Raw genomic sequence first — 19887 nt, forward strand, 5'->3', positions numbered from 1 at the left:
AATTTCATGGCTGAGTGGGGATTCGAAGCCTGGTCTCCTAGGGCATAGTCCAGAAACCCTAACCATTACACCACACTGGCTCTCTTCCTGGATATACCAAGTTGATGCATGGAACGGATGGAGCAAGCCCCGATTCCATCTCCCAGTTCCAAAAATTCATTTAAAATGGATTAGCATGTGTTTTATACTGTTTAAATTTTTAAATTGTGTTTTAAATTGTTTTTATAAGATCTGTTTTAAATTGTATTTGTTTTAATGTTTTTAGTTACTGTAAACCGCCCAGAGAGCTTCGGCTATGGGGCAGTATACAAGTATAATTAAATAAATAAATAAATAAAATCCCTGTATGTTTCTGCTGCCAAGATGGCTAATTCAGCATTGAAGTGTCCCATTTCTTTCCCACCTGCACTCAAGTGGAGGACTGGGGAAGCTGTGACCCGCGGACCACATACTGCCTTCAGCCTAATTTCATGTTGGTGGAGGGAGAGGAAAAGGATGAAACTGGCAGAAGGGGAACTGAAACAGATGGAGTGATGGGAGGAGGGCGGAACCCATGCAAGTGATCAGCTCAGACACCTGATGAGAGTGGTGTTCTCCTCCCCATAGCTTACTGGGGTGGGAGGGAGAAAGAGAAAAAGGGTGGCACCGAGAGAGAGAGAGAGAGAGAGAGAGAGTGAGGGAATGGGCCGACCCAGTTTTGGATCCAGCCCCATCCACAGCTGGCATGTGGCCTCTGACAAAAAGTAAATACATTTCTCCACCCTGGCTTAGTGGATAGTTTTTGCCAATCTACCTTTTAGTCCTTAGCTCTTTCCGTAGGCATTTGGTTGGGAAACAGGGTGCTGGACTAGACAGGCCTTCTGGAAAAAACTCCATATACAACAGAAAGGGCCCTGCATCTAGTGAGTATTGGCCTGAACTTCAGTTGGTGCAGGGGTGTGGTGCCAGGCCTCCAAGGCTGATCTTAATGACCAGGCAGGATTGAGCAGGAGCAGGCGGTCCTTTGGGTACCTATTTAGGTAAGTCATTAAGGGCTTGACAAGTTAAGATCAGCAACCGGTGTTGTGAGAGCAGCTCACCTATGGAGCATAGGAAGCTGCCCTCTATTGAGTCAAACCCTTGATCTATTCAGCGCAATATTGTTCACACTGACTGGCAGTGGCTGTCCAGGGTTTCAAGCAGAAGACAGTCCCATCCCTACCTGGAGGTACCCGGGACCTTCTGCATGCAAAGCAGATGCTCTGCCGCTGAGCTATGGCCCTTCCAAGCCACTCAGGCTAGCTAAATTCCTGTAGAAGGAGCCACAACACCTTAAGGACCAGGGTCAGCTCTAGGTTTGAGGGCGCCCCAGGCAAAGCACCCTCTTATGGCCCCCCTCTCCCATCAGTGGATCCTGGCAGGCTTATATGGAAATGGGAGCAGGCGGCAGCAAGTGGCAAGGCCACTCCAAGCAACACTAGAGTGATGCTACATCAGGGGCACTTGAGGAAATTAAAAATGATGGCTAGACCAGCTGATAAGGGTACTGGGGAAGGGAAAACAATTAAAGGGGGCACAGGGTGAGAATTAGTGATGGCCCCCTCATAGGTACTGGGGTCCTGACATCTGCCTGAAGATGCCGAACGCCGACGCCAGCCTTCTTAAGGATCCATATGCTCCATTCAGCATCTGAGGTCCTGTTTGGTGTTCCAGCCACGTCACTGACTGATGTAAAATGGGCTTCTAAGAAGCAGTCCTACCCCCCCCAGTGCTGGCACCAACTCCCCAGGGAAGCCTGCCTGTGCCTAGCCCTGAGCACTTTTTAAACTTGCCTTTTTAGGGAAACCTTTGGAACTGGAGGGTTGCTTCTCCTGCCGCTGGAATGGGCCTTAATGGAATTGTTGCCGCAGTCCTTTTGACTGGGCTCCACCTCTTCATATGACAGTTTTGACTTTTCTCCCCTCGTCGGGCTGATTGTTGATCCATTATCGTTTTAATGGACTTTTTTGCCGTTAGCCACTATTGGAGTTCTATCGAAAGAGAAAAGCGGAATGTACAATTTCAAAATAGGGGCCGAGAATATCCGGCCCCAGGGCCAAATGCAGCCCTCTAGGCCAGCTTTCCCAACCTTTGGGTCCCCAGATGTTGCTGGACTACAACTCCCATCAGCCCCAGTCCAACATGGCCAATGGTTAGGAATTATGGGAACTGTAGTCCAGCAACATCTGGGGACCCAAAGGTTGGCAAAGTTTGCACTAGACCTCTCCGTTTGGCCATCAGGACTCTCCCCAGGCCACACCCCTCAAGATCCCTGCATTGCAGTCTCCTCAAGAGCTTTTGCATGGCTGGAATGTATCCTTGAACTGCGATAATTCTTCTTGCATGCCTGGATGGAGATTTATCTATCTCTCTGTGCCAGCGTGTGCCCACGGAGGCATACATGGTATAGATACCTCTGATCTCTGTGTGGATGGAATGCAGCCTATTGTAGAAAGCAGAACTTGGAAAAGTTACTTTTTTGAACTACAACTCCCATCAGCCCCAGCCAGCATGGCCACTGGATTGGGCTGATGGGAGTTGTAGTTCAAAAAAGTAACTTTTCCAAGCTCTGGTAGAAAGGTAAGAGTCCCATCTCTTGCTCCGCCTACTTTTGCCTCCGGCCCCACCCATCACTGATACATGATCCCTAGAAGATTGCACAGCAGGAAATGTGGCCCTTGGACTGAAAAAAAACCCCTATCCCTGGTTTAAAATAGTGCCCCCTCCTCTTATTTTACTATTTCCTACAAGTACCCTGTGAGGCGTCCTTCCCTGGCTCTCCCTGTCAGGTTCCTACCTGCTCGTGGTTACTGCCTGTCACTAGGCACCACCAGGGACTCCACCAGTCCGGACCGCTCTCCCTTATGGTTTCTCTCCCCGCTCTAGCACAGATCTCAACAGATCCCCCTGCTAGGCAGCACCACCAGTCACGTCTTATAACCCGTATTCCCAGAGACTCTGCCTGAGTCTCCCTCAATCTGGTTACCTCTGTGACTGAGTGCTACAGCTGTCTCCAATCCCTTTGATTTACTCAGACTGCTTATAATTCTGGTTTGCTCTGAATACTTGTGGTGTTATACTTCCCTTCCCCGCTGCCACCATATTATCCTTCAGCCTTGGTATTTACCTCACCCTCCCTTCTGGTCTGTGAAACCCCAGCCAAGGATCAGGCCTTTGGTAAACCAAATTAAGTATTTATTAAATAACACAGATAACAAGCTAACAAGATTTCTTCATAAGGCACATAAGCATATGGTTTTATCTAATACTAATCCGAACTCCACCCCCCTCCTTCTCCACGCTCTCCTGACAAACCACTCTCTCAAACCCACCAAACAACCCACTCTTTCTCTTCTCTCCCCCAGATTCCACTGTCACTCTTCCTTTTATACTGTCAGCCATTTTAAACATTCAGCCAATCATCCAGCATTCTACTGCCCATTCACTCCCCCTTCCTCTTACATTCCACTTACCATGTATCTCCTATACAAACAGCACTTACCATATATACAATAATAGAGGATCATCACATACCCCCACAGCGTTGTGGGATTACTCCATGGGAAAGTCACTCTGCCCGTTTAGGACTACTAGTAAGTTGGGTCTGTTATTCATGCTAGACTTCAATACAGCTACTTTTAACAAAACCCAAACCTTGTAATCTGTGATTTTCTTTATTTAATCGGATTTTTCTTTTAACACGCCCGTTGCTGGGGAATCTTTTTTCTGATGAAGGGTTGTTGATCAATGGGAAAGGTCAATCAGCGGCAGCGGAGAATGATGTGCAAAGCCAGAGCCAAAAGTGGGCAGAGTTTGCAAAACTTCAGGAATTTGTGATGCTTTTTCACTCTTCCTCTCTCTGCTTGGTGGACCACATGGAATAAGATCAAGGGCCACAGGCATTCCCACCCCAGGCAAGTTTCTTCTCCAGTCAAACCTTTAATGGAACCTTAAAATATCTTAGAATGTATGCTGTGCGAGTCCTGGGGTCCTTTCAGGCAGAGATGGGGGAGTCTGTGGAACCTTCTGATGTTGCTGGACTACAACTCCCATCATCCCTGATCCATCAGCCATGCTGCCTGGACCGAATGGGAGATGGAGTCCAGCAGCAGCTGGAGGGCTGCAGCAAGTTCCTCATCCCCGCTTTAAGAGAGCAACTGCTAAAGGATGAACCTAAGCTCTATGTTCTTTCCATGACAGATTTTCCAGTATCCAGTGAAACAAATGGGCTACGTGATACACGAACCATGAGGACAGCAACCTGCACTGCTTCTGTAAAACCTTATGTTTTGCTTTAACTAGTTGTACATAAAAGTCTGGAGAAGCCTAAAAGCTGAGAATTCCCAAGCAGGGAAAGTATGTTCCATGGAAAGAGAAGAAAAACGTGTACCCTGGGTATCAAGAGTTTTTGGATACACCGATTTATATGGTTCCAATTCTGTGTTTTGATAACTTTTAAGGTTTGTGTTCAGATTTAATCTCTTCCTACAATTCAAGCATCTGCAAAGTTTCCATCTTGTAACATCTGTGTTATGGCTGTTAAGGTGCAAACTCCAGGAGAATAGCTCATGTGCTTTTTCTCCTGTGTGAATGTTTTTGATGCCGAATAAGATACTGGCTCTGGGTGAACTTTTTCCCACAGTCTGAGCACTCATACAGTTTCTCTGTTGTATGTCTCCTCTGGTGCCTGGTCAGATACTGGCACACACTGAAGCTTTTCCCACAGTCTAAACATTCATACGGTTTCTCTCCCGAGTGGATTCTCTGGTGGCTAAGAAGGTTGGATTTATTGGAAAAGGTTTTGGTACAGTCTGAGCATGTATATGGTTTCTGTCCTGTGTGTATCCTCAGGTGGCTAAGAAGGTTGGATCGATCAGAAAAGGTTTTGGAACAATCCGAGCACTTATACGGTTTGTGTCCTGTGTGGATTCTCTTGTGGGTATTAAGGTGCGAGCTTCGACGGAAACATTTCTCACAGTCAGGGCATTCATATGGCTTCTCTCCAGTGTGGGTTCTCTTGTGGCTAATAAGGTTTGAGCTCAGCCGAAAGCTCTTTCCACAGTCCGAACATTCGTATGGTTTCTCTCCAGTGTGGGTTCGCCTGTGGCTAATCAGGCTCGAGCTGCAACGGAAACTTTTCCTGCATTCTGAACATTCATACAATTTCTCTCCTGTGTGGGTTCTCCGGTGTCGGTGCAGGTTTGAGCTCCGACGAAAACTTTTCCCACAATCAGAGCATTTATACGGTTTTTCTCCTGTGTGGGTTCTCTGATGCCTATGAAGGTCTGAGCTCCAACGGAAGCTCTTTCCACAGTCCAAGCATTCGTAGGGTTTCTCCCCTGTGTGGGTTCTCTGGTGCTTATTCAGGTATGCTTCGTCTCTGAAAACTTTCCCACACACAGCGCATTTATTCCTTCTTTTCCTATTGTGGATTCTATGATGCACTGTGATTTCATGGACATGGCCATTTTCATAAACAATGGACTTATTCTGCCATTCCTCCACTTCATTCCTCTCCTGCCACTTTGATCCATCCACATTCCCATCGTTTTCTTCTGTCGTCTGATGCTCAGCAACTTCCAATGACATGCAGCGTGGCTCCTTTTCAGTCTCATCCCACCACTCATTTGCTCCTGAAATTGAGAAATAAGGCTGATGAATGTATATGGAGAAACAGATCTCAACAAATCAACAGTGGTGGAAGAGGACTGGATAGAAAAAGCATTTGCGTTGCATATTATTTCGAAGCTTGTAGTGGGATCTGTTTTTCTACAGTCGTGTCTCAGCAGCCGCCAGTAACCTGGCATGTGGCAGCAGTGAAGGCAAATTCCATGAATTGTTAGGAAAAGGGACTGAACATCATAATGCTTTTATAACAAACATTATTATTTATTAAATTTATATTGTGGCTTTCCTCCCCAAAAAGACCAAGGCAGCAAACAACAAGAAACATCTTTAAAATGTCTTAAAAACAGTTCCACTACAGATGCAGACTGGGAGAGATCTCCTATTTAAAAGGCTTGTTGGAGGAAGATAGTCTTCAGCAGGCACCAAAAAGGCAACAGAGATGGCAACAGTCTAACGTTTAACAGGAGGGAATTCCAATGTGTCAGTGCCACAACACTAAACACCCAATTCCTATGTTGTGTGGAACCAACCTCTTGATAAGCCTTTTAAGTAGAGACCTTATCCCAGTCTGTGTTCGAATTGCTTTTTAATAAGTTTTTAAAGCTTTTTTAAAGATGTTTTTAAAGCTTGTTTTAAAAAATATGTTGTTACATATGTTGTTTTAATATGGTTTTTAAGGATGTTTTGTTACGTAAAACAGACTTTAAAATGTTTTTATGATGTTTTAGAGTGTTTCTAGTGCTTTTGTTTGCTGCCCTGGGCTCCTATTGGGAGGAAGGGCGGGATATAAATCTAACAAATAAATAAGATGGTATCTGCAGGAGCCCTCTCCTGCAGAGGGCAGTGATAGACTGGGTATATAAGGGGTGCAATCACATTTGGAATACTGGGTACAGTTCTGATCGCCCCATAGAATCCTAGAATTGGGACTGCAATACTTGTTGGAACGCCTCTCCCGATAGGAACCTACCCGTACATTGCGCTCAACATCAAAGGCCCTCCTCCAGGTGCCTACTCAGAAAGAAGCCCGGAAGGTGACAATGAGAAAAAGGGCCTTCTCAGTGGTGGCCCCAGAACTGTGGAATACTCTTCCTGATGAGGTACGCCTGGCGCCAACATTATTATCTTTTCAGCGCCAGGTAAAAACCTTCCTCTTCTCCCAGGCATTTTAGTATTTTAATACCTTTAATATTCAATGTTGTAATTTTTAACACCTTAACATCTTCACATCCTAATATCTTAACTAATTTAATTTTAATATTTATTATCATGTACTGAGCTTTTTAGTTACTTCTGTGTTTAATTATGTTTGATTTATGGTATAATGAATCTATTTTAAAGTTGTTTAACATATGGTTTTAATTGTATATTGGGTGTTTGTCTGTTGTGCACCGCCCAGAGAGCTTCGGCTATGGGGCGGTATATAAATTTAATAAACAAATAAATAAATAAATAATAAAGGTCATCTAGTCTAACCCTCTGCAGATGTAAGAAATCTGCTGTTACAGCTTCCTTGCTAGGTGCCCATACAGCCTCTGCCTACAAAACCTCTAATGAAGAAGTCCCCCACAATCTAAGGCAGCCTGCTGCACTCTCAAACAGCTTCCTCACGTTTACTCAAAATCCCCTTCCTTGTCACTTGAACCCATTGGTTTGGGTCATACAAAAAAAAAAAAAAGATTTTGCTCCATCTTCTACATGACAACCCTTAAAATGTTTGAAGATGGCGATCAAATCGCCCCTTCTCCAGGATGAACATACCTAACTGCATTTGCCTTGCGTGCAGAAGACACAGGTTCAGTCCCTGGCAATCTCCAGGTAGGGCTGGGACAGAATCCTGCCTGAAATCCTGGAGAGCAGCTCTCAGTCAGTGTAGACATAGGGCAGCTTCCTCTGCTCCTGTGTAACTGCAGCCTTTGCTTGATCCTCAGGGGACTTGATCTCTGGCTCCTCACCATCTTTGTCACTCTCTTCTCAACACATTTCCAACTTGCTGATTTTCTTCCCCAGAAGTGGGCACAGTATTCCTGGTAAGGTCTGACCAAAGCAGAATAGGACAGCTTTTCGCATCACTTGCTCGCCCCCCCCCTCCACACACACTTTGTAGCCCCTTGTGTGGATTGCCTCTGAGGTCAGGCGTAAGAACAGATGTCATTCAGAGCCCCTCCGGCCTGGTGGCTTTTTGTGGGTGTCTTCAGCAGCATGTAGTTGATGCAATGATAGTCTATTAGTGGTGGATGTATACTGGACCGTCCATACATTGCTCCGCTTTATTAGTTGTTCTGCGATGCTTCCCCAGTGGTACAGCATTTCTGCCATCTGGAGGGGCACTCTTGGGCAACAAAAGCAGGGCAAAAACCAACAAGCCACAACCCAGGACACTTGTGGTATTGAAAAAAATAACAGGATTTCCGGATTTTGGAAACAAAGCAGTCTGATTCCCCCCAAAATGTTTGTAGGCACAAACAGTATTGACAGCGGGATCCGATATAACTGCCCCAATACCACAGGCGGAGGCGTTACAGGCTTCTGAACACCTGTAGCTGGAAACTGCAGGAGGGTAGAGTGCTCTTGCACTCAGGTCCTGCTTGCAAGCTTCCCACAGGCATCTGTGTGAACCAGATGCTGGACTAGATGGGCCACTGGCCGATCTAATAGGCTCTTCTTATGTTACCTTATAGAATAGCAGTGTTGGAAGGGGCCTATAAGGCCATTGAATCCAACCCCCCTGCTCAATGCAGGAATCCAAATTAAAGAATCCCCGACAGGTCCAGCTGCCTCTTGAATGCCTCCAGTACTGAAGAGCCCACCACCTCCCGAGGTCATGGGTTCCACTGTCGTACTGCTCTAACAGTTAAGAAGTTTTTCCTGATGTTCAGTCAAAATCTGGCTTCCTGCAGCTTGAGCCCATTATTCCGTGTCCTGCACTCTGGGACGATCGAGAAGAGATCCTGGCCCTTCTCTGTGTGACAACCTTTCAAGTACTTGAAGAGCGTTCTATCTCCCCTCAGTTTTCTCTTCTCCAGGCTTCAAGAGCACAAAATTATCATCACCAATGCACAATAAAAAGGACATCTGGAGCAGCCCTGACTCTGAAGCTCCAACCTCACCGAGTATCCCAAAACTACGAATAAGATCCAGGCACCATTTAACCTTACCAAGCAAGCTGACATCATCTTTGACCTCTTGCTTGACCTCTCTGCACTGCTGCCTCTGTGTGATTTCCAGCACAGCACCATCTTCTACTGGGAGATTTACAGCCACCTCCTGGCATAGCTTTTCCATCCCCTGAAAACAGGAGTGAACATTTTAGTCAATGCGGCACAAAACTATAGAGCTCCGTGGTGAAGCGTATCCTGTTGGATGCAGAAGTTTCCTGGTTCAATCCTCACCATCAAGTGGGATGGTGATGGGAAAGACTTAACGGAGGGGCCATAGGTCAGCGGTAGAGCATCTGCTTTGCATGCAGAAGGTCCCAGGTTCAATCACTGGCATCACCAGGTAGGGCTGGGAGGATCCCTGCCAGAAACCCTGGAGAGCTGCTGCCAGTCCGTGTAGACAACAGTGAGCTAAATGGACCTATGCACAGTGGGGAGGAGAGCCTGGCTGGGAGTCCAGAGTCTGTGAGTTCAAATCCCTGCTCGTGTCTCCTGGGTGTCAAGGGCCAGCTAAAGATCACCCCCAGTGAGTGGCTCAGGGGTTACATGCCCTGCCCCCTGTGCAGCCGTGGGCAAGCTGCAGAGCCCCAAGGAGCCCAGTTGCCCCCCAACTGGCAGTTGCGGACAAAGAAGGGCCTGGCTTATGCAGCTGTGGCAAGCTGAGCAAACCCTAGCCAGCTGGGGAGGACCAGCCTCAGGTAAGCCCCCTCTGAACACCGCTTACCATGAAATCCCTATTCATAGGGTAGCCATAAGTCAGGATCAACTCAAAGGCAGTCCATGACCTGACTCTGCACAAAGCAGCTTTCTATGCTGCTGTCAGTGCTCTGGATGAAGTCCTCCTGAATACAAGGAAGGGCTGCAGCAGAGCAGGGGCTCTCAAACTGTGGTGCATGCGTTTCGCTCGGGCGGCCACGGAACGTCTGTGGATTTGTGGCCGAAGATGGGAAACTGCACATTCATCGCATCAGATATTCGCATTGATTTTTAATACAGCTTCTTTTAGCTCTTCTGTTGTGTGTTACTGTATTACAATTTGAATTCTATGGAATTACAGTTGCTACAACAGTCAGGAAAGAGGTCTGCCAAGACCCTCAGCAGTTTTCAAGTCTGCTGCTGTGAAAAATGTTTTGGGAACCCCTGTGGCAGAACAATCTGCTTTGCACACAGAAGGACTGAGGTTCAGTCCCCAATATCTCCAGGCAGGACTGGGAATCGTCCCCTGCCTGAAATCCTGGAGAACCATCGCCAGTTCATGCAGACAATACTAAGCTAGATGGACTAATGGTCTTATGCAGTAGAAGGCAGCTCCCTACATTCCTATCAACCTCTCTCTCTCTCTGCCCGAGACCATGGGGAGCAAATGCCAGTCAGAGGAAACCAGGGAAGGGGCACATTGGTGGCCTTCCAGATGTTGCAAGACTCCAACTCCCATCAGCTGCCCTCCCCATCCACAGCCAGGTGGCCAATGGTCAGAGATAATGGTAGTTGTAGTCCAACAACACCTGAGAAGGAGAGAGGTTTAGTTGCACACTGCACCATTTCCATTTAACTTTCCACCCACCACTTCTCATCCTGCCCCCTAGAGTGACACAGGGACAAGCTGCCTCATCTTCCTGGTGGAAGCCCTTCAGATATTTGAAGGTCAGATATCTTCCCTCCCTTTGATCTTCAACTGGCCGTCTGGGAGAAGGTGATACTTCAGATCTTTTTCAGGACTTCAGAGGCCAAAAGCCAGCATCTTACATTGAGTCTGGCAACAAACTGGAAGCCAGGGCAGATGGAACGAAAGATGTGGCCCTCCAAGGCTCTCTATTTGGCCCTCAAGATGTTCCCCCCAGGCCACACACACCTTCAGCCTTCTGAGTGCTTCTGGCCAGCTGGAATCTGTCCTTCAGCTGTGATAAATGCCTCCAGCATGCTTAGATTTATTATTGACTGATTGATTGATTGATTGATTGCACTTGTATACTGCCCCATAGCCGAAGCTCTCTGGGCGGTTTACAGCAATCAAAGAACATTAAAACAAATATACAATTTAAAACATATATTTTAAAAACAATTTAAAACACAATTTTAAAATTGAAAACAATATAAAAACAATTTAAAATACATGCTAAAATGCCTGGGAGAAGAGGAAAGTATTGACCTGGCGCTGAAAAGATAACAGTGTTGGCGCCACGCGCACCTCGTCGGCGTCGTTATTCCATAATTTGGGGGCCACCACTGAGAAGGCCCTCTCCCTTGTTGCCACCCTCCAAGCTTCCCTCGGAGTAGGCACCCGGAGGAGGGCCTTTGATCTTGAACGTAGTATACAGGTGGGTTCGTATCGGGAGAGGCGTTCCATCAGGTATTGTGCTCCCAAGCCATGTAAGGCTTTATAGGTCAAAACCATCACCCTGAATTGAGCTTGGAAACATACAGGCCGCCAATGCAAGTGGGCCAGAATCGTTTTTATATGTTCGGACCGTCTGGTCCCTGTTGCCAATCTGGCTGCTGCATTTTGCACAAGCTGCAGTTTCCGAACCGTCTTCAAAGGCAGCCCCACATAGAGTGCATTGCAGTAATCTAACTTGGAGGTTACCAGAGCATGGACAACTGAAGCCAGGTTATCCCTGTCCAGATAGGGACGTAGTTGGGCCACCAACTGAAGTTGGTAGAAGGCACTCCGGGCCACTGAGGCTACCTGGGCCTCAAGTGACAGAGATGGTTCTAGGAGAACCCCCAAGCTACGAACCTGCTCCTTCAGGGGGAGTGCAACCCCATCCAGAACAGGTTGGACATCCACCATCTGGTCAGAAGAACCACCCACTAACAGCATCTCAGTCTTGTCTGGATTGAGCCTCAGTTTATTAGCCCCCATCCAGTCCATTGTTGCAGCCAGGCACTGGTTCAGCACATTGACAGCCTTACCTGAAGAGGATGAAAAGGAGAAATAGAGCTGCGTGTCATCAGCATACTGATGGCAACACACTCCAAAGCTCCGGATGACTGCACCCAACGGTTTCATGTAGATGTTGAACAGCATGGGGGACAGAACTGACCCCTGCGGAACCCCATACTGGAGAGTGCAGGGTGCCGAGCAATGTTCCCCAAGCACCACCTTCTGGAGGCGACCTGCCAAGTAGGAGTGGAACCACCGCCATGCAGTACCTCCCACTCCCAACTCAGCCAGTCTCCCCAGAAAGATACCATGGTCAATGGTATCGAAAGCTGCTGAGAGATCAAGGAGAATCAACAGAGTCACACTCCCCGTCTCTCTTCCGACAAAGGTCATCATACAGGGCGACCAAGTCTGTTTCCATGCCAAAAACCAGGCCTGAAACTCGACTGAAATGGATCCAGATAATCGGTCTCATCCAAGAGTGTCTGGAGCTGGATGGCGGATGGAGGATGAAGAGATGTGGATGAGTGGTGGAGAACCCTCTGGCTTTTTCCGCGGCTGGAATGCACCCTATGTCACAAAGGTTAAGAGTCAGATCCGCAGCTCTGTTCAAAACCTGCCCACCACTGGAATTTGGCCACCAAAAGGTTCCCCATGGGGGAATGAGGACCTCGGTCTGAAAAAGGTTCTCCGCCTTGGGCTGACAGGGTCAAGAGGAATGCTATGGGTCACACATTCATCTTGCTAATTAAGGGACACATGCCATCACCGGGGCTAAGAGGATAGAAGGTACTTGCCTGCTCTCCTGGCCTCTCTGCTTCTTGCTGTCTCTGCAGGAAACTCTCTGCCAAGGCCACTGCCTTGATACAGGTCTCTGGGCCTTGTTCCATCACCCAGCTCTGGATTTCCTGGGGCAGAATGGAGAGGAACTGCTCCAGGATCACCAGCTCCAGGATCTGCTCCTTGGTGTGCCTCTCCGGCTTCAGCCACTGGCGGCAAAGGTCCCGGAGTTGGCTGTACACCTCACGTGGGCCCACAGCTTCCTTGTAGCAGAACTGCCTGAAGTTCTGGCGCTCTCCCTCCCAGCTGACGGCACTCGCAGTGGGGACCAGAGAAGCTGGAGTGTTGGCCAATGCTGTCGGTGTCGGAAGAGGTAGGTTTCCCCATCCAGAACAAGGGGATTGCACTGCTTTGAGGAACTCTTGCCATTGGGCTTCCCAGCGCTGGGATGACAGGCCCTCTTCAGGCTCCTGTTTAACATGTTGTAGAGGCGCCGTCTCTCTCGAACTCTGCTTGAGGATCCCCACTTGAAGGACACAAGAGCTTTCTCCTGCTGTCCCTGATCTTGACTCCAACTTGGGGTCTGTCAACTCCTGCTCCTCCATTTTCCTCTCAGGATCTGCCGCCCCCTTTCCTCCAGCGCAGCCTCGACCTGCAGGAGAAAGAGAGGGCAAAGAATTCTACCTTCTGTGGGAGAGGATTTTGGCTTGCACAAACTATTTCTGCAAACGCTGGAGAAATATATTCCACTGCCAAGTTTTGGTGCGTAGGGGTATGTCGCCAAAGGGTCACCAAAGAACTACTCCAAAGGGCCAGGGGGCTCTTTGAAATAGACATCTTTTATCAAATGCCTGGACGCATGGTTTTCTACCTGTTAGAAAAAGAAAGAAACTAAGATTTCAACTGCTGATGAAGTCCTTCCTTTCTGATGGTTCCAACCTTGTGGACAGAACTGTACTCAATAAGTCTGTGGAGTCCAGCCTTGTCCACCCTTTGGGTCCCCAGATGTTGATTGATTACAGTTCTCATAATTCCTAGCCATTGGCCATGCTGGCTGTGGCTGATGGGAATTGTAGTTCAGCAACATCTGAGAATCCAAAGGTTGGGCAAGGCTGCTATCAATAATTTAAGATATGCAGACAATACCATACTATTAGCAGAAACCAGGAATGATTTGAAAAGAATGCTGATGAAAGTTAAAGAGGAAAGCACAAAAGCAGGACTACAGCTGAACATCAAAAAGACTAAAGTAATGACAACAGAAGATTTATGTAACTTTACAGTTGACAATGAGGATATTGAAGTCAAGAATTATCAATACCTTGGCACAGTTATTAACCAAAATGGAGACAATAGTCAAGAAATCAGAAGAAGGCTAGGACTGGGAAGGGCAGCTATGAGAGAACTAGAAGAGGTCCTCAAATTCAAAGATACATCACTGAACACTAAAGTCAGGATCATTCAGACCATGGTATTCCCAATTTCTATGTGTGGATGTGAAAGTTGGACAGTGAAAAAAGTGGGTAAGAGAAAAATCCATTCATTTGAAATGTGGTGTTGGAGGAGAGCTTTGCGCATACCATGGACTGCGAAAAAGACAAATAATTGGGTGTTAGAACCAATTAAACAAGAACTGTCACTAGAAGCTAAAATGATGAAACTGAGATTATCATACTTTTGACACATCATGAGAAGACCTGATTCCCTAGAAAAGACAATAATGCTGGGGAAAACAGGAGTAGAAAAAGAGGAAGGCCAAACAAGAGATAGATTGATTCCATAAAGGAATCCACAAACCTGAACTTACAAGATCTGAACAGGGTGGTTCATGACAGGTGCTGTTGGAGGTCACTGATTCATAGGGTCGCCATAGGTCATAATCGACTTGAAGGCACATAACAACAGCAACAACAAAACAAAAACCTTAGAATAAAATTAAGTTAAATATCCTAAGCCTTACATCAACCAGTCAACCATTTTATTGTATTAACATATGGTGATGTATGGTTAACCATAGCTATCCACTGCTGGAAACAGTATACTGGTCTAGATGATGGACTTTTTGGTCTTATTCAACAGAGCAGTTCTTGCAGTCTTAAGAATGGCGAAAAGCTGGATATTCCTTCAATTCTCAGTGCATGATTAAGGATGATGCAAAGGTTCTGGTCTGAATTAGTGACTGTCAAGTGTGGCAAAATAGTAACAGAGGGTGCTTCCAGGCTGTCACTATTTCTTAGTGAGATCCAATCACATACCGGCAAATTCCGGTTGCACAATTATAGCAGAATGGGAAGTCTTGTGTGACAAAATCCACTTCTCCAACCGATGGAGCTTTGGAGGATAAGGAAAATGATAGGAAAATGCACTGGAAAGTATGGGATAAAATGTTTGCTTTGACACATCATGTAACCTCCCTGCAAACAAATCGGTGTTAATGCTCAATAAATAGATCACCTGGAAGCATCCACCCTGAAGGCATCCTAAGAGACACTAAGCAATGAATCCTGAAGTCCCCAGTTAGACTTTTGCCTTTGGCCCGAATTGCTTAACAGCCTCAAATCCTCTCTCCTCATCATCCTTGATCTGAGAAGGTCTTCCCCTTAGTCCCAGACTTGTTTGGGGTGTCTCTGTTTTTTCTTCTGTCTCTTTGCAACAATCCTGTGTGCACCCGTTCAGCCATTCTTGCTTTCGCCTTGCAAAAACTTGAAAGTCAATTAGAGCCGATCTGTCTGAGCTGAGGTAGGGCTGGGGTCCACAATTACCTCCCCTTATCTTCCCCCCAACGGACAGGGTCCTCCCTCCTCAGACCTCCTGTTGAGAAAGACTACCATTAAAAATACAAAAAAACAACAACTCGCCTGCACTTGAGCTCTGCAGCAGAGATTTCTTACGGTTGCACCACAATAACTCCGGAGCAGAAAGCAGAGAAATTCAAAAGAGAGATGCTCCCGGGCTTGACGACGGAGGGACGATAGGTGGAAGAAGGAAAGAGAACAGGAAGGGACTGTTCACTATTTACGTTCCCCCCTTTTCAGCCCTCTCTGGCAATTAGAGCTTCTTATTGCTTTTAACTCTTTCCGAGGCAGGTGAACGAGGACTAGCATGGATTTTATGCATTGTAATTCCCTGAATTACTCTTTTTGTTTTTATTATGCTTTTGTACTATTTATATGGTCTTTATACTATTTTATATGCTCTTATACTATTTATGCTGTATCTTTGTTTTATTTAGGCCTTCGTCGGGGTTAGTTCAAAGTGAAAGCACAAATGAGATTTTTGGCAATACATTACGTCTTTGATAGATAATAATGCGTCCTGCACATCTAACGGACTTGTGTTTTCACTTGGAACTAACCTTGCCCTGATGAAGGCCAAGAGTGCATGTACGCTGAAACGCGTTGGGTTTTCACAAATAAAATCACAACATCTTGTGATTTTTTTCTCTTTTATTGGTTTTGCTTGTATGCTCACCGTTTTTGGCATTTCATTCTCTGCTCAGGGCCTCAAGTTTAATCCTCAGCATTGGCTGCTGAAAATATGCCAGGCCATGTTGTGATACGTGAGGTAGAAGGGAGAGGGGGAGTCTGAAGGAAAAACCTCTCCTTCTCCCTCCCTGCAAACAAGGCCTTTTTTTTTTGAGTTTGGGAAGAGATGTGAGATCTGAATCTTCTTGGCTCGTCACAGCTCACACGCTGTGCCCCTACATTGCACTGGGATACTTTCTTCTAAAAGGTCACATGGATTGATCCTGAAGTAAACACCTTACCAGACCCAGCAGGCATATTTCAGCTAAAAGAGAGCTTTTCAAACCCTTGCCTTCTTTTGAGTTTGGGAGTAGAGGTGAGATTTCAGATTCGAACCCAGGTCCTCATGACTCATAATAAGTCAAACACTGGGTCCTTACATTGCCCTGGGGCTCTTCTTGTAAAGACTTTGTTGCTGTTGTTGAATCTTTGCCTGATCTGTAAGATCCTGTTTTCGTTTGATTTCTCTGAACTCCTGTTTTTATTGGTGAGGATGTTACACAAAGGGGTCCGGTTTTCGTCTGGTGGAAGCGCCCAATAATTCACCAAACGGGAGACCAGCTTGATCCAAATCACCTTTATTGATCACCATCAGCTTTTGCAAAAGGAGACCCAACCCTCGGCTCACGTCACGCCTGAAGGCTCAAGTCTGGCGTCTGGTTACATTTCTGCAGGTTATATAGTTTTCTTAATACTCTCTTCGCTCCCCCCTCCCATCGACAGCACTTCCCATTTCTTTGCCATTAAACTGCATAGAGCCATCGCTCTTTGGATGCTTGCCAATCGCATATGTGTCATCCACTCGTACCCCCTCCCTCCTTGTGCATTCGGTACTTTCCACATGCTCAGGGTAACTTTGCATCCTTATCACAAGATATGCTTGCCCAAGCCCAAATCTCCTCGTGGCTGGGTCAGCTACCTTTCCTGTTGCTACACATCAGAGCGGTCCTATTGATTTATGATGGTCAGGCAATGCCTGGTGCTGTGTTCCACCCTTGTTATTTCCTGCTGCCTGCCTAAGGAAAGGGGAAGTAACTGGGGCCCGTGAGTGGGGCTTTTTCTACTGCATCTTTTAAGCAAGTAGCTGTAAGCAAGAAGAAAATTTCCAGTTTCTTAGCACCCCTTGATTTGTGTTATATGTTCCCCTTTAATCACACCTATACTGATTGATTTTCCTCTCCTCTTGTACCACAAGGAGAATAGGGGTCTCTCCTAGGTAGTGGTTGAGATGTTGGACTATGACCTGGAAGACCAGGGTTTGAATCCCCACATAGCCATGAAGCTCACTGGGTGACCTTGGGCCAGTCATTGCCTCTCAGCCTTGTGAAAGCCCTATTCATAGGGTCGCCATAAGTCGGAATTGACTTGAAGGCAGTACATTTATTTTTATTTTTTTATTTTTATTTTATTATGAAATTTGTTAGTCGCCCATCTGGCTGGTTGTCCAGCCACTCTGGGCGACGTACAAGATAAAACAGTACAGAAAACAATTAAAAATTTAAAAAACAGTAAAAACTAACCCGTCCCAAAAGCCTGCCTAAAAAGCCATGTCTTCAGGGTCCGGCGGAAGCTCATTATAGATGGGGCATGGCGTAGATCATTTGGGAGAAGATTCCATAGGGTGAAGGCCACTATTGAGAAGGCCCTCTCTAGAGTCTCACCAGTCTTGCTGTTTTGACTGGTGGGATCCAGAGAAGGTCTTCTGAGGCTGATCTTGTTGAGCGGCATCCCTGTCGATGCTGGAGGCGCTCCTTCAGATAAGCTGGGCCACAACCGTATAGGGTTTTAAAGGTTAAGACCAACACCTTGAATTGGGCTCGGTACACAACCGGTAACCAATGCAACTCCTTCAACACAGGAGTGATGTGATCTCTACGGCAGCTGCCTGCAATCAGACGCGCCGCTGCATTCTGTACCAGCTGTAACTTCCGAACCGTTTTCAAGGGTAACCCCACATAGAGTGCATTACAGTAGTCTAGGCGAGTGGTGATCAGGGCATGCACCACTGGTGGGAGCAGATGATTGGGAAGGTAGGGGCGTAGCCTCCGTATCAGATGGAGTTGATACAGAGCTGCCTGGCTCACAGCCGAAACTTGAGCCTCCATGGACAGCTGGGAGTCAAGAATGACCCCCAGGCTACAGACCTGGTCTTTCAGGGGCAATCGTACCCCGTTAAGCACCAGGTCTATATCTCCCAGCCTTCCCTTGTCTCCCACAAACAGCACCTCGGTTTTGTCAGGATTCAGCTTCAGCTTATTCCTTCCCATCCAGCCACTCACCAACTCCAGACACTTGGACAGGGTTTCCACAGCCAACCTTGGTGAAGATTTAAATGAGAGATAGAGCTGTGTGTCATCTGCATACTGATGACACTGCAGCCCAAATCTCCTAATGATTGCTCCCAGCGGCTTTATATAGATGTTAAAAACCATTGGAAAAAGGATAGAACCCTGTGGCACCCCACAAGTGAGGGGCCAGGGATCTGAAACCTCCTCCTCCAGTGCTACTCTTTGGTATCTCCCAGAGAGGAAGAAATGGAACCACTGCAATACAGTGCCCCCAATACCTAACCTCTGTAGGCGGTCCAAGAGGATAGTGTGGTCAACGGTATCAAAAGCCTCAAAAGCCGCTGAGAGATCGAGGAGGACAAGGAAGGTGCCTTCGCCTCTATCCCACGCCCTTCTCATATCATCTACCAAGGCGACCAAGGCTGTTTCAGTCCCATGTCCTGGTCTGAAGCCCGACTGAAATGGATCCAGATAATCCGCATTTAATATGCATTTATACGAGTGTTTTACTGGTTTTAATATTGTATTTTTGTTTTAATGATATCATTTATTGTTTGCACATTGTACACCACTTTGAGATTTTAAAAAAATTCAGCAGTTTATAAATGCTTTTAAATTTAAATAAAAAAAACCCCATGTACATGGATTCATGTTGATTGATCCTGAAGCAAACATCTTTATAGTAAACACAAACAGCAGGCATATTTTGACTAAAATAATTATTTCCAACCCCTGGAGATTCTCAGAAGTTTTTTGGGTTGGGGGGATTATTTGCGACTAAACAAGGTATTTATTTTACAGCTATGCAGGTGTGATAGGCAGAGGAGCCCTGAGAGAGCAAAAAGTTGGCAATTGAAGTAGACAGGAGGGAGCCAACTCAGATTTCCCATTTGTGGTTCCAGCTGGCCTTCCCCTGAGCCTCTTCCTCCTGGGGATCTTCCCCTTCCCCCTAATGGCTGCCTCCATCCCCTCAGCCACCATGCCCTTTTGTGACATCACAGGCAGTCCTCTGCCAACTGCAACAGCACAACCTCCCTAAGGCCTGACGATTGTGGGGACACCTCAGCAGTGGTTTATTCATTTACTAAAATATTTCTAGCCCTCCCTTCCTGTATACTGATACCAAGGAGGCACACCATAACACTCAGAGATTTGATCTACCATTATCAGTTTTTGAATAAAACAAGGGGCTCCAGATGAATACAGGAAAAGTTTTATTTAGAAAAATAAGCTGACTTCTTTAAGCTTTGCAGTCCTCTTCGTTGCTTTCACAGGTGGTCTCTCCAAACCTCGCCAGCTTCAGAGACATCCCTGGAAGGAAAAAAACACAGAGACAATGAGGGGAATGGCTGCTATCCGACAGCCTCTGTGAAGAATAATCATACTAAACACCAGCCTTTGCTTTGTATCTTTATGTATTTTTAAGCATCTTTGTTGTAATTTTGGGGATTTTTTTCATTTTTATTCACCTTATTTTATTGTATTTTGTAGCCTTTAAAACAAAACAAAATTAATAAAAATTGCATTAAAAAGAACCCTGCCCCTTGATGCAGAGAGACTTAACGTGTGGGGGTTTTTTTGCATTTTTAATGCATTTTTTTTGTATG

The 19887-nt window shown here is 46.4% G+C and overlaps 1 protein-coding gene and 1 long non-coding RNA gene across 4 annotated transcripts; one reads left to right on the plus strand and one right to left on the minus strand.

Annotated features, from left to right (window-relative positions):
- Positions 1 to 3673: 3673 nt before the first annotated feature.
- LOC133381233 (zinc finger protein 586-like) lies at positions 3674 to 16019 on the minus strand. 3 transcript variants are annotated; one of them, XM_061620041.1, is made up of 4 exons: positions 15940 to 16019; positions 12486 to 13120; positions 8805 to 8934; positions 3674 to 5651 (listed from the first exon to the last, which is right to left on the minus strand). In XM_061620041.1, the coding sequence occupies exons 2-4, from the start codon at positions 13071 to 13073 to the stop codon at positions 4585 to 4587; spliced, it is 1785 nt and encodes a 594-aa protein (XP_061476025.1). In that variant the 5' UTR covers positions 13074 to 13120; positions 15940 to 16019; the 3' UTR covers positions 3674 to 4584. The 3 variants fall into 3 exon arrangements, with proteins under 3 accessions (XP_061476025.1, XP_061476023.1, XP_061476026.1); XM_061620039.1 differs by lacking the exon at positions 15940 to 16019 and adding an exon at positions 15327 to 15508; XM_061620042.1 differs by lacking the exon at positions 15940 to 16019 and adding an exon at positions 14276 to 14368.
- On the plus strand, positions 15460 to 19745 carry LOC133381270 (uncharacterized). Its single transcript, XR_009761651.1, has 3 exons — positions 15460 to 15586; positions 16485 to 16666; positions 19555 to 19745. It is a non-coding gene; the product is annotated as an uncharacterized LOC133381270 (long non-coding RNA).
- The last annotated feature ends 142 nt before the right edge of the window (positions 19746 to 19887 follow it).

This window comes from Rhineura floridana, chromosome 3 (genome assembly GCF_030035675.1).
Source record: "Rhineura floridana isolate rRhiFlo1 chromosome 3, rRhiFlo1.hap2, whole genome shotgun sequence".
NCBI lineage: Eukaryota > Metazoa > Chordata > Lepidosauria > Squamata > Rhineuridae > Rhineura > Rhineura floridana.